Below are 14,271 nucleotides of genomic sequence, written 5' to 3' on the forward strand. Positions count from 1 at the left end.
GTGAGCGAGTGTGGGTGAGGAATCGGAACAGACAAGGCCAAGGGAAGCTGGCTTCATGGTGGGACCCCGAGCCGTTTGTAGTAGTGGGCACGGTAGGAGATGCGGGGGTGGTGTATAGGATTCGGCCAGAGAAGGGAGGGCGGGATCGAACGGTGCACCGAAACGCTTTGAAAGTCTGTATAGCGCCTCGGGAGCTGGGTGGAAGCGTTGAGCCGGTGTCTCAACCACCAGCGACTGGACCAGTCTGGAGGCAGTGTTATGGGTTCTTCCCCACGGCTCTGCGCCGTTCGGGGAGAGTAAATTTGGGACAGCCACCACAGCGGTATAGTCCGGGTTAAGCTATAGCTGCAGGGACTGCCAGCGATTTAAGTAGGGGGGAGTGTGAGGGGGTGGAAGACAGCGTTATTCTTTTTTTTCGTTAAAATGTATTTCTTTGGAAACTCTTGTGTTTTATTATTATTTCTGTTAAGTGAATGCTATTTTATATGTTTCCCTTATTATACATTTACTTATTTGCTTGTGTTAATAACGTTATTTCTCCCTACATGAAACTCCCCTTCTGATATGTGTGTGTGTGAAGAGCCTGATAGGTTAACCAGCGGCCGCTACTCGGCCAATGAGAAGAGACTGACGTCATGCCCGGCCAATGAGAGGCTAGTGTCGGGCAGGGGGCGGCCTTTATAAGTGGGACTCTGTCACTCTGTTACTGAACGTGAAAGGAGGAGGACGTGTGTGTGAGGCAGGTGAACAGGCAGAGGTGACCAGTGTTATGAGGGACTGAGGACAGACACAGGAGGGCATGAGCAGTGAGCCCTACCTAGAACTATTGATGATGAACTTGAGTGAGCTCCACAGTGCAACGCAGTGAGTCAGACAACACGGTGGCCCAGCAAAACCGGTGAAGTTCCCGCGGACCATCTATCCTGACCAGGCGAGCCGAGACGAGCCGCTCTATCCGAGCTGACTAGAGGGGTCGCAGTGGTGACAGTGGTGTCGTGCGCAATACCCGCACAGGCAGCCATTGGCTGCCTCCGTGTGAGTAGAGAATCTGTGCACCATTTGTCTCTTCAAGCCACTGACCTGAGTTATGCCAATAAGTTAAAGTATACAAGGATACTGGCCTATTTTCCTTGTTCGCAGATACGAAGGCCTGAGACGTAGATGTTACTGAAGAGTTGCTGTGTCCCTCTACACGTCTTCTACTCACCCTGCTTATTATCATAATTATTATTATTATTATACCTGCCTGCGCCTATTAGTATTATATATATAACACACGTCCTATTTGAGCTAATGATTTGCAATATTCATATTATTATATATACGCCTTAAATTGCTAAGTGGCGAATATTGCACCCGCACTTTAATTGTGCGGTGGGAATTGATAAAGGGAGGAAATTACCCGGGTTGTGATCTTATTGTTGGTTGTTTTTAGGTTTTTTAGTTAGAAGCGCTATTTAGGAGTGTTAGGGTTTTATTTGTGTTTTGAATGGTTTTATGGCGTATAGAAGCCCCTGTACTTTAGATAATAAAGAACTTGTTATACCTTTGGAAATACTGTGTCCGGCTCCTTCTCTCCTGGGTTTATATTGCTCTGAACACCTGAAAAACGTACCTGTGTGTCTTAAAAGGGTTATTATTATATATCTCCTTTTCCTCTTTTATAGAGGTGGCGTTGTCGGAAGTCTTATAATTATATATGGAAATGCTAATGATAATACTGAAATAATACACTTGAATCAAAAGGTGTGTACTATAATTATTTATTTGCAAATCCAAGAAAGTAAGGTGTTGACAAAGAGTACCAGTTTATTCTGGCTGTTAATGTGAGTCTGGCCACTCTTACACGCATACCCTCTATTCTCAGTATCATCCGGTAACACAAGGGGGGTCTGTCCTCATTACAATGCACTAGACTAGACCCCTGGGAGATGGAGAGCCACATCTACCGTCAGCTCCCAGTACTTGCCACAAGACTCACTGCTCCCAAGCCATATGCTACACATAATGCTGAGTTGGCGGTGCCCGGGATCGTACCCATGACCTTGTGGTCCAAAGGTGAGAGCTCATGCTGACTGAGCTATATGGCCACAACAACTACCAGTGAAAGCTGCTCTGTTTGTATTTCAGTTAAAGTCCTGGAGTACTTGCGTTTATGAATCCTTAACTATTCAAAAGTAGCCTACACTCAAGTATTCAAATGTACATTTTCTTTCTAATATCAATGGACTGCTTTATTGACATTTAGACAAAAATATCAATAGTAGCGAAAATAGCAGATGTTGGGAGCTTGTAGATCTGCTATTTTCACTATATTTGATATAGAGCTTTTGTTTTTCTCTTCAACTCCCCCCCACAGACACATTTCCATATTGATGCGTGTCTTTCAGAAGGGAGCTTTGGATTTCAGTTATGATCTTTCCCATGCATGACCTTTCTCGGGACTGATCACTGATGTTAATGACTCACTTATCATTCATCTCCCAGGCTTCTACATCATTGGTTTTTTGAGACTCTGCCTTTCATTAATATCTACTTTATTTTTCTAGCATTGGTGTTTATACAGTCCTGTCCAACAGTCTGTCGATCTACATAATTGCATTTAATAACTGTTTACACATCACACACACCAAAGATTTTCCGGACATTAAAAAATAAATCTCAATAATAGTGAATTTAGCAGATCCACAGACACCGTGTGAGCTTGTAGATCTATTTTCACTATATTTGAAATCTGACTTAAAGGGATATTTCAAATTCAAATAAAATAAACATTTAAAAAATAAATGGAAAAACTACAATCACAACCCACTCACACATTTAGGACATTTGAATGAAAATATAAAAAATTAGACAACAAAGTAAAAACAAATAGGCCTATATATATATATAGGCCTATATACAAAAATATATATAAAAAATAAACAAGCCTCACAGGCAATAACAAACTACTATGAATTCTAATGTGTGAGGGGCAGTGATTTTTCCTTTACATTTTTATTTTATTTTGTATGTATTTTGATTGATTGAAGAATTTATTAGAAGTTTGCAACAGAAAAAAGTACAGTTTCATGACAGTACAAATCACTGGTACAAGGTCAACTAAAAGGAGATCCTAGAAAGCCGAGGCTTATTTCCACAGGAACCACACTTTAAGTATCTCATATAACATTGAAAGACAGACGGATAGAACATAGTACTTTATCTAGGATAATATCAGTTTCAAAAGCATAACATCAAATACAAAAAAGAGAAAAGGGGGGGGGGGCATGGGGGCTTAGTCTATTTACAAGTCACGGGTAGCAGCTGTCTGAAGGTGACTTTTCATACCAATTTTGAAGGAGGCTAGGGATTTGCTCTCCTTTAGGGCTTGTGGAAGGGCGGTCCACATGTTGATGGTGTAGCAGGAGAACGAGTTAGAGCCTTGTTTAGTGCTACATCTACGTTGATGATGATTAGTGGAGCTGCCTCTGGTGTTGTGATTGTGAACATCCTTGACCTTTAAGAAGTAGTTTGTCAGGTACATGGGAATCTTGGAGGTGTAGTATGTATTTCTGTTTCTATGTTTTAAATTTGTATTTGAAAGTGATATATCCCTTTTTGTATCCAAACATAAAAATACTCAAATAAAGTAGGCTACATATAGTCTACTCAAACAAATGTACTTCGGTACTTTCCTCTTCTATCAACCAGTAAATTAGAAGACTAGTTGATGACAGGACCTTCCTTATCAAGAACACGGAACTGTTGGCTGCTTGGCAGCATGGTTGTCAGAACATATTTTAAGGTTACGCTTGAAGACAAGTCCGTTGCTCAATTGTGTCCCCCTGCAACTTGCATGGGGCGTTGTGCAATATACTCTATGTGTGCAAGGCGTTGTGAAGGAAGAAGCTAGTGGTTATGAAAGCAACTAGAATCTAAATGACAACACAACACGCCTGACAGCTTAACCTCTGCAACGCAACGCGAAGGTACGTTGAATACCAGCTTATAGCTAGCGGTCTGCTTGTTTTGTTGACATATATGATATATCGCCATTTTGGCTCAAGTTAACAGATCAGTTTGAATGCAGATACTGTATGTATCACTCCCTATGATCACTCCCAGTGACCCTGTTAACTGGCGACCTTCTTCCCAAATACGTCTTGTGCGATCCTTAGCACTTTTTACGTAATTGGCTCAGGGCCAGGGAGAACAGGGCACTAACGAAGTGGGCACTTTTAGGAAGTGGGCTTTGTGCTGTGGTGGAAAAAGTACTCAAGTTTGGTTTAAGTAAAAGTATCAATACTGCAATATAGGAAATACTCAGTCAAGTTACAAGTAAAAGTGCCGAATTTAAAATGTATTGAGTAAAAAGTACAAACGTTTTGTTATCTAAAAGTACCAATTATGTACTCATTAGTACTCATTATGCAGAATGTCCCATTTCAAGTTTTCAAGTGGATAAAATGTCTCCCTCTTTAAACCAAAACACATGCAGTGCCTTCCCATTCTTGGGGACAGAACCTGAGGCTGAGGTGTGGGTTGTACGTGTGGTTTGAAAAATGTGACCCAAGATTTCCTACTGAGCTCTTGTGGGAGACATGATTTAAAGACATAATTAAAAATGTAATGAAGATTCCTTGGCGTAACTGGAGTCAAATTGTTCGAAATCCAAATGTTGCTGATAGTTACTTTATTATTATCATTATTATTATTTATTATTATTATTTGAGTGGTGCAAACTGCTCCTACATTTCACTGTGTGTGGTAGCTAAAAATAATTATGATGGATCTCCATCTCCATGTATGGAGTTCCGTGCTCATACACATAGGGTAACTGACGTCACAGACAGAACGGCCCATACAAGGAGATAAGCGCATGTGTCGTGTTTGCACCGCTCACTTTGCACTGTTGTGTTTCTTTTTGTAGTCTGATTCTGTGCATGTCATCCAGGTTTGTTTGGTCCTCAAGGTTTCTTAATAATAGTCTGAGTGAGTGCATTTACCATTGTTGACAATCTGACATCATGTACCATATTTGGCCTGCCACGAGTCGAGCCCACGACTAGCACATAACTCAATATTTGGGCACGGATGACTTATTGTGAGGATATAAAAGTGGTGCATTCTCAGAGACGCTGTACATGTAAAAGCTTTAAAAATTCCAGAGCTTGAACAAACGGTGAACTATATTCATCAGCACGATTGCTTTGGTCACTGAAGCCATTTCTTTATCATACAGGAACACAAAAGGGATCACCAGCTCATAGAATCATCAATATAGCACTATAGATAACGCCAGTGTGTTTTAATTAATCTCTAGTAATTGTGTGTTATTTTAATCACAGGCACTGAAACAGGCATCTTCTCTTCATGGCGTCGCCATCGCCCCATAATCGCAGCCGGAGCGAGGATGAAGAAGATGACCCAGTGGATCGCATGATCTCCCGCACCGGCTGCGCTGAGCTGCACTACGCTGTGCAGGAGTGCATGGCGGAGCACCAGGACTGGAGGAAATGCCAGACGCCGGTCCAGACCTTCAAAGACTGCATGACGGCCTTCCAGAACTCACGGAAAGAACAGCTGCTGAAGCAGCGACAGACCGCCACAGAGCCTGTCCCCGAACACACAACACAGGGCGGCGGAGTGTGAAAGTAAAGCTGGTTCAGTATCAAAATAAAGAAGGTGAAGTATCCCTGATGCTGTTCCACTTGTATGAATGAACTCACAGACATTTTTTTGGATGTGTTATTGGTGCCCTCTAGTGGACAGTGGACACTTCTTCAGACCCACAACACTAGGAGAGTTCACTCTTCTGTGTACTGTACTTGCTTTCTCCACCAGTAACTGGGTGATATTTTACACATTTCCTGGTGCATTCTACACAGCTGACAGCTGTGCTTAACTGTGCTTTTGAAATGTCATAGATGTAATCATGAACTTCACCTACTGAACTCTTGGGGTAAAATAGCTGAATGATGGTCGATTATTAATTACCCTTGTCTTGTCTGGTGGTTGTGGATTGTCATTGTGGAGTCACATGATATGAATGCCCTATACTTCTGCTTGTCAAAATATTGCCCCAGGTAGAAACATGTTGGTTTTTAATTGGAATCAATAAATGTTTAGATTTGTTCACTTCAGTTACAGTAGTTGTCTTGGTTATTAGTTTTTCTGTCTTTTCCCACTCACCAGTAGGTTTGTGCCCTATATAGAAGCTCAGACCTGACGGTTGCCACTTGCCATTGGCACGTTACTTGTGCAAATAATGGAACTAATTCCACAATATAACAAGTGAAATAACTTTTGACTCTAAAAATGCAAAACATTTATCATTAGATTAGATCCACATGGGAACAGTGTGGCTGCAACATGGCCAAATGCTAGCTCGATCATAGCCCTTGACTTGCATTAAGTTAAATATTGAAGCTATTTCAAAGCCGTAACATGACCACCCATAATTGACAATGCACCCACACTTGGGATTGGGGCACAATCACGACATTCTAGTTGATCATTTGTACAAATAATTGTGATCAATGATTTAATTGTGTTTTGGCATAGGACTTTGGAACATATAAATCAAAATTACATTTCTGTTTGCCTTTTAGGCTTCACAAACAAAGATGGCACAGGGCAGATATGATGAATAACTTCATGCAAATAAATGACTGGAAATGAACAGTCATTTCCAGTAATCAAAATATATAATATACTAAGGCCAAACAGGCCATTTAATCATTTTATACTTTCAAAAATAAAATAATAAAATAGGGAAAATAACCGATCTAGAGGCTCATTTGTGCAACGTGTTGTGAGCTTGTAGATCTGTTATTTTCCCTGCCATCTTTCAACAGATGAATTTATACTTGACTTATTCCTGTAGGCTCCTAGATGGAGCATAGGGCCGCAATTACACCCAGACTCTGTTTTGGGCCGTTTTCTTCAGCTGGGTCGACTGTAGTCCGGTTGTCTTTGCCTCACTCTCGACTGATCTTCTGTTTTAGCCTCCCTACTCCCTAATTCCAGTCCAGTTCTTGCATCATGATGTTGTCAGTTGGTTAGCGGAGGGTGTGTCTGATCCACCCCCACTTCCTCTTCTTCTCTCCAACAGGCTGGCGTTTGATATTTCATCAGGCCACCTGATGTTCAGGATGTGTGTTAGCAAGGGCGTCACAAGGGGGGGGGGGGGGGGGGGGGGAGTGGCGTGGGACTGAGTTACTAGGGCCCAAGGTGGAGGAGGCCTTAATTATTCTATACTTTAGCTTTTAAAAAATAGCTGATATACAAGCGAACAAACTAAGACTTGCACAAATTTTCAAGATTTTTCAAAAATAGCAGATCTACAAGCTCGCAGCTTGAGCTTGTATATCTGCTATTTTTTCAATAGTTAAAGCACAAAATAACGCATAATAATGCGTTCCCAGTCTAAATGGGTTAACCCCCCCCCCCCCCCCCCTGGAGTTTGTTGGTGGTAATATTTGTCACTCTCCAATCTCCATATCTTTGATCCATAGACGAGAACTGACTTGACGTTGGTGTTGAATATTCTGATCTTATTTCGGAGGCACAGTACCTTGGAGTTCCAGATGGGACGCAGCATGGTAAAGGCGTGTCTGGCCTTGTTGATTCTGCTATTGATGTCATATTCTGAGCCGCCATCTTTGCCAAGTATGCTATGAGATATGTGAAGCGGTCAGTCTCTTTGATGTTCTCTCCCTGTAGTTGGACTGGGAGTTCCTGTTTGTTGTTTAGCCTCATCGCTTCAGTCTTTGCTGCCTCTTAGGAGAGTAGTGTTAGCTTGGACTGTACTATGAATTCATACAGATGAATGAAAATGATTCTGACTTCTTTTCCTTTCGGGCTGTTCCCTTCAGCAGTCGCCACAGCGAATCATCTGCCTCCATCTCACTCTGCCCTCTGCCTTGATTCGGACTAATCGTGATCAGGCCATTATGTAATATTGTTACAGGCCTACTTGGGATTGCACATAGCCATCAGCAACATGTCATGGGTCTTCGAAAATTGGGACACCTCTCCCTTCAATTAAAGGAGTTCCTTACAAACAAAATGATCTTAAATTCTGCCTCGGGTGCAATGGTGAAGTGCTACTTCTAACTCTAAAGTGAGCATAATAAGAATGAGCAAAGTTCAGAGATTAGATTTCATCCTCACCAAACAGAGAACATACTTCGTGCAAAAATATTTGTGTTTACTTCATACATGTTTTATTTATTAAAAATTAGAATATACCAAGTATTAATATAGTTTGCTTTGGTGTTAAACCACTCTTTTAGACAGCTGTTCTTTTCCCTGAATGAATGTACTCCTTGCCAAACATCTTACACTCTTACACATATAGATGATTCAACATGGGAGGCAAGATCATGTCCACAGAATGGCCAGTGATCCTGAGATTGTGTTGGACTCACAAAATAGATGCATTTAATCAAATGTCTTTATTTATCCCAAAGGGCAATTTATTTTTGCAGCATACCGCCATCACAGGAACATAACCATGACTATTTCATATCGCGTCATATAAGAACTGTGTTCCAAACATAAACAAATGATCACAGCGGTTTGACTCGTATGGATATGAAGAATCAACTGATAGTGAGAAAACGCTAATGTTACTGTCGCTGAATTAGTTACATTTTCACCAGAAACAGACTGTATCAAATTATTAGTGACTGACTCTCATAAACCATACAGAGCCACCTCCCAGACAACATCACGGAGACAGTTTGTTTATTTTTGGACCACAATGCTTATATGAGACGATTTTAAGATGACTCAATGTTATTCTCCATAGAGAAATTGCTTCTGCGAACCGGGGGATGAGCGAGCGACGTCAAAACGTTGTTACTCTATACCCAGACATCATAACAGGCCACTAAAAAGAAGAGTGGACTTTTAAGGCTATTGGATACTTTATAAGCATTCACTGTTATCCAATTTAGGACTTCTAAATAGGCAGATTCTAAAAACGCCTTCTAAATCCTGACCTAAGTTTCTAAACATGTACATAGCAACAAGAACCCCAAAAGAGGTTCCCCTCTTGAAAGGTAAAAACCCCAAAAGGGGTTCTCTGTCCATTTGTGTGTTCTAGCCAGGGGCATAGTTCCGCCGATTTAAAATGATTCCAATACGGAACTAAAACTTCCTATGATTGGCCGCTAGTTGCGCTGTTTTCCCCCCCGGCCGATCGCAAAAAGAATTGTCCTCCATTGTACCCCATTCATTTTCCCCTTTCGTTTTCTAACCTTAATTAACACTTTCATACATACTTTATGGTTCCTATCACTAGTTAAAAATTGCCTTTCAATTACGATGATATGCGTTTTGTGAAAATAAGGTCCCATTTATGTTAAACTTGATGATAAAGTTGCGGGGGGCGTGGCCAACTAAACTGATACCAGCCGGCTGTGTTCTTCTTCGTGTGCTGTATTTCGGGAGGCTCCGACCACATTCTCCCATGTATCCCTGCGGTTGCACGTGACCGTTGGCAGCCAATAGCATCCTCTGGTGCCTCTCTGATGGCAACACCCATGCCAAGGAGAACCCCAAAAAAAAAAAAAAACGGAGTAAAAAAAAAAACGTTCCTATCACACAAAGATTTGGAGGACCCCCTGTAGTAACTCTGAGGACCCCCTAGGGGTCCCGGACCCCTCTAAAACGAGATGCCACATCTCAAGGGGTTAAGCCTAATAAAGAAACTTCAATCATCAAGGACCCATATTGTGTAATTTGCACTGCATAGAAACCAATGGCTTCGCTTTGTCCATATCTTTTATACAGTCTATGGTTCTAGCGTCAGTCTGAACAGCGTATATCTCTGGCACTATTGGATCAGCATGAAACAAATATTTCGAATTGGCCTCATGATGGCACCATAATAGCCTATAACTCTAACTTTTGCATTAATACTATTACGACGTAGTTCTCACATCTAACAAAGCAGAATTCATTTGAAATAGTCGTGTCTGTGGAAATCATTTCAGCACCACAGACAGAGAACGGATACTATTCCTCCCAAGAAAAAAAGAGCGAAGGGAAAGAATTGGCATATCAGGCTATGAATGATGTGTATGTAGGCTAAACATGGTGATATTAGCGATGGTAATTGTAACACAAAAAACAATATTTAATTAAAAACATTTAAAAATAAACTATCTGCCGGATGTTTTAATAGACATTTGCAGATTTGCAACAACTTTTAACTTTTATGACTTGTTGAGCACTTAAATCGAAAGCCAATGTAGGACTTGATATGACTCGGTCATTATAACTTGGGACGTTCTCATCTTTACTTACGTAGCAGATGAGAAAGATTGGACTTGGGAATGACTCAAGACTTGTTACTGTACTTTCAAAACTGCTGATTTCCTGAAGATTCATTGTATACACATCAATTGTCAGTAGTCTCTGCAATGTGATGAAACCAAATTACTTGACTGTATAGTTGTCAGTGATGACCTCTTTTAGACTCTAACTCTGGAGTGGAGGGTATTGATTGAACCTGAGAAAACCTTATGCAGTAGGCCTGTACTGTACTGTATGTCTTGACCAGGACCGTCTCTGATTCCCATCATGATGTTTGTGAGCCTCTGTTTACAATATAGAACAGGGGTCTTCAACATTTTCAGGCCAAAGACCCCTTAGTTGAGAGAGAGATGAAGCAGGGACCCCCGCAACCTTTTCATATATTCCTCATAGTTTCATCTTTTGACAGCACAATCATCAGTGTATTTTGGATTCATGTCCATTTGTGTTTTCAGATATTTAACCACTTGAACCATCAATACTTGACCTTTCACTCTGTACTCTGTCTGCTCTTTTTCCCCTCTACACCAAAGCTCTTTGCCAAAAATAGCCGGTTGTGAGCTTGTAGATCGTCTATTTTTGGCTAAAGTTCTCCGAATATGGACGCTAAGTGGTTAATATAAAAACGGAGTAAAAAAAAAAACGTTCCTATCACACAAAGATTTGGAGGACCCCCTGTAGTAACTCTGAGGACCCCCTAGGGGTCCCGGACCCCCTGTCGAAGACCCCTGATATAGAAGTTATCCAAATGTAATATTTCTCATCAGATATATCTTCAAAGGCCAAACATAATAGTGAAACAACTGACTTAAGGAACTCTACAATGTCTCTGCTGTCGCTCTCTATCTTTTTGAAGGCCTTAACAGATGAGGCCTAACAGTATAACAACAAAGTCCCCCACCCAAAAAACATTGTGTGTCTTTAAAGCGGTTGCTATGATCACTGGATAATTTACCTGGAAGAATAATTAGATGATTTAGACTAGAGTGTATGATACATTTTGGACTAATTAGCTATCCTGTGCTCTCATGGGTTAGTTGTATAGGATGTTTTCTTCTTTTCGGGTTGAGCCACTGTGCCTTAGGATGTTTTCTTCTTTTCGACTTAATTGGAGGGCCGTAGTTTATCTCATGTGGCAGCCCGGTAGAAAGCCTATATATATATTCCGATGGATTAAGGTTAGAGATAGGCAGGTCTGTTGGAGACCGCCTCATCCAAATCCTCATCGGACCCCTAACACAGGTGTTCTACATTCACATTGTTTTGTTGTTGTCGCTGCACTTGAATTATCCAGAACTATAATGTGCATTAAGTGTAATTAAGTGTTGATGTATATTGGTAGTAGCTATTTAACCCATTTAGGCCTAGAATTATTGAATGCTTTAACTATTGACCGAGTGCCGCGCTGCGAGCTTGTAGATCTGCTATTTTTTTTGGCAAGTCTTTGAATATATCTTTTTGGAAGTGAACATTTGTAACTCAAATATTTGCTTCTGGGGGGTCCCTGATACAATATTTTGAGATGGGGGGGGGGGGGGTCCCTGGAACAACATATTTTGAGATGGGGGTCCGTGGCCAAATACATGTAGTTTTAGGGGTCCTTGGCATGAAACATTTTGAGAACCACTGACAGAAACATATAAAAAAAAAAAAAAAACTTAGAAGGATTTAGAAGACAATTATAGAATCGGGTCAAAATATTCAAAGATTTGCACAAATTCTCAAGATTTTTCAAAAATAGCAGATCTTCAAGCTCGCAGCGTGGCACTCGGTGCCGCGCTGTGATCTTGTATATCTGCTATTTTTTTTATATTTAAAGCATAAAATATTGCACAATAATGTGTTCAGGCCTTGTATAGAACTTTCCCCCCATTCTTTTTTTCCCTAGGTTGGAGAACATTTCCATATTGATGCGTGTCTTTTGGAAGCTTTGGATTTCAGTTATGACCTTTCTCAGGACAGGTGTTAATGACTCGCTTATCATTCATCCCCCAGGCTTCTACATTGTTGGTTTTGAGACTCTGCCTTTCATTAATATCTATTTTATTTTTCTAGCATTTGTCTATGTGGTTACAGTCCTGTCCAACAGTCTGTTGATCTACGTAATTGCATTTAATCGCTGTTTGCACACCCCCAAATTCCTGGCTGTCGGCAACCTTGCATTAATCGATTTGATCATGAGCACGTGCATTATTCCCAGTATGATCAAGACATTTCTCGCCAAGGATAACTTTGTGCCATTCGATTTGTGCATGGCGCAGATGTTCTTTTACTACACTTTTGTGTCGCTCGAATCCTTTGCGCTTGCCGCGCTCGCCTACGACCGCTTGGTCGCGATATGTTTCCCGCTGCGCCAGCACGCCATCAACACAATGAGAAGCATGTCTTGTGTAGTCGGGCTGATCTGGTCCCTTTGCCTGGGGACGATGACATTTTCCACCACGATCATGACGAGGCTCTCCTTTTGCAAGTCGGTCAAAGTGTTCAGCTATTTCTGTGACTATGCCCCTGTGTTTAGGCTTGCTTGTAATGATTACACCCTGCACTGGACTGTTGCTTCAACTCTCAGCTTGGTGTTCCTTATTGGACCCTTCCTTATAATTGTGCTGACGTATACCGCCATACTAGTGACCGTGTTCAGGATGAAATCGCTGGACAATCGGGCTAAAGCTCTGGCCACCTGCATTGAACATCTCGTCCTTGTCGCAGTGTTTTACATTCCAATTTTCACAATTTTTATGATTGGTTTTTATCTAGGACTAATTGATCCGGACCAGCGTGTCTTGAGTCTGTCGCTCTCCTCGTGCATCCCGCCTTTCCTTAACCCCATCGTGTACTCTTTGAAAACCAAAGAGATCAAAGTCAGGGTCCTTCCACTTGTCAGAAAAAGGAAAGTTGTTGCCAAGCCTATTAAAATGTAAAGTCATTTGTGGAAGGATTTTAAACTCAGAGCAAATGCTCAGTAAGCTGCAGGGCATTTGTTTTTACATGAAACCATAGTTGCTTTGTTTATCATCAGCCACATTTCTCAAGCAAAGTTTGTGCCTTCCATCAAAGGCATGAAACAATTGTATTTATTTCATGATCAAGTCTTCCTTTAAATGTGTGGATTTTTTTTTAACCTTAAATTAATATCAGCTATGTTCATTCATGTAAATTAATGTATTTGCCTGTTTCTTGTGTCTTTTATAGGATGTGTGTGTGTGTGTGTGTGTGTGTGTGTGTGTGTGTGTGTGTGTGTGTGTGTGTGTGTGTGTGTGTGTGTGTGTGTGTGTGTGTGTGTGTGTGTGTGTGTGTGTGTGTGTGTGTGTGTGTGCAAATATTTGTATACATTTAGTTTGCCTTACATGCATGCAATTTACATATCAATATATAAATATATCTACAGCCTATCTCTTGGTATGTATCATATTAAATTATGGCATTCTAATATTGATTTATTTGGTGGATTTCTTTATGATATGATAAGACTCATTTTGTCATATCCAAGTGGTGTTGAAATATTTCAAAATCACAATGTTGTTGTTTTCTGATGTTTTATTGATGTTAATGAATTAGGATTGCCTGCTTCTGATGTACCGCATCCAGTATATGGACTACAAAAGGTCCTAATTATATGCTATTTATCCAGATGTCTAGAATCCAGACAAAGATGGTTTTAGTTGCCTGACCCCATTGCGCCTGCAATGGGGTCAGGACTCTAATGACAAGAATAAATTAATACAAAAAATAAATAAAACTCCAGAGCAGTACGTGAAGACTTCTTTTGCAGAAAATCAGTTGTTAAAACCAGTATTTAAGGATGCTCCGCAATCAAATAGAATCCAATTGAATAAAGGCATCATCTACAGAAACAACAGGTTCTCACCCCTATTGCGTCATACAACCGACGCGATCTTAAATACCGAATGCTTCTCACCATAGACGCGGACGGATTGCCTAATGTCTCAAGGGTTAGACGCA

General features: G+C 40.9%; 3 protein-coding genes across 4 annotated transcripts in view; all 3 read left to right on the forward strand.

Moving 5' to 3' along the window:
• Positions 1–300, forward strand: part of LOC308304586 (uncharacterized protein) — a gene marked incomplete at both ends in the record, with an annotated part of 54,645 nt that extends 54,345 nt beyond the window's left edge. The window contains one exon of the mRNA XM_080749214.1: positions 232–300. Coding sequence (XP_080605340.1) covers positions 232–300 — 69 coding nt within the window. The remainder of the gene's footprint in view (positions 1–231) is intronic.
• Positions 301–3,853: 3,553 nt separating this feature from the next.
• Positions 3,854–12,310, forward strand: coa4 (cytochrome c oxidase assembly factor 4 homolog). 2 transcript variants are annotated; one of them, XM_080748513.1, is made up of 3 exons: positions 3,854–3,971; positions 5,331–5,667; positions 12,197–12,310. In XM_080748513.1, exon 2 carries the CDS (start codon positions 5,356–5,358, stop codon positions 5,632–5,634), a length of 279 nt encoding a protein of 92 aa, XP_080604639.1. In that variant the 5' UTR covers positions 3,854–3,971; positions 5,331–5,355; the 3' UTR covers positions 5,635–5,667; positions 12,197–12,310. The 2 variants fall into 2 exon arrangements, with proteins under 2 accessions (XP_080604639.1, XP_080604638.1); XM_080748512.1 differs by lacking the exon at positions 12,197–12,310 and having other exon boundaries at positions 5,331–6,162.
• or41a3 (odorant receptor, family 41, subfamily A, member 3) lies at positions 12,219–13,434 on the forward strand (the record flags this gene model as incomplete). Its single annotated transcript, XM_080748511.1, has 1 exon — positions 12,219–13,434. One exon carries the CDS (start codon positions 12,219–12,221, stop codon positions 13,227–13,229), a length of 1,011 nt encoding a protein of 336 aa, XP_080604637.1. The 3' UTR covers positions 13,230–13,434.
• Positions 13,435–14,271: the final 837 nt, after the last annotated feature.

The sequence above is a fragment of the Nannobrachium achirus genome (assembly GCF_963921795.1).
Source record: "Nannobrachium achirus genome assembly, chromosome: 19".
NCBI lineage: Eukaryota > Metazoa > Chordata > Actinopteri > Myctophiformes > Myctophidae > Nannobrachium > Nannobrachium achirus.

Excerpts from the sequence above, each read along its gene's own strand:
- coa4 (XM_080748513.1), top strand. The coding sequence starts at position 5,356 with ATGGCGTCGCCATCGCCCCATAATCGCAGCCGGAGCGAGGATGAAGAA.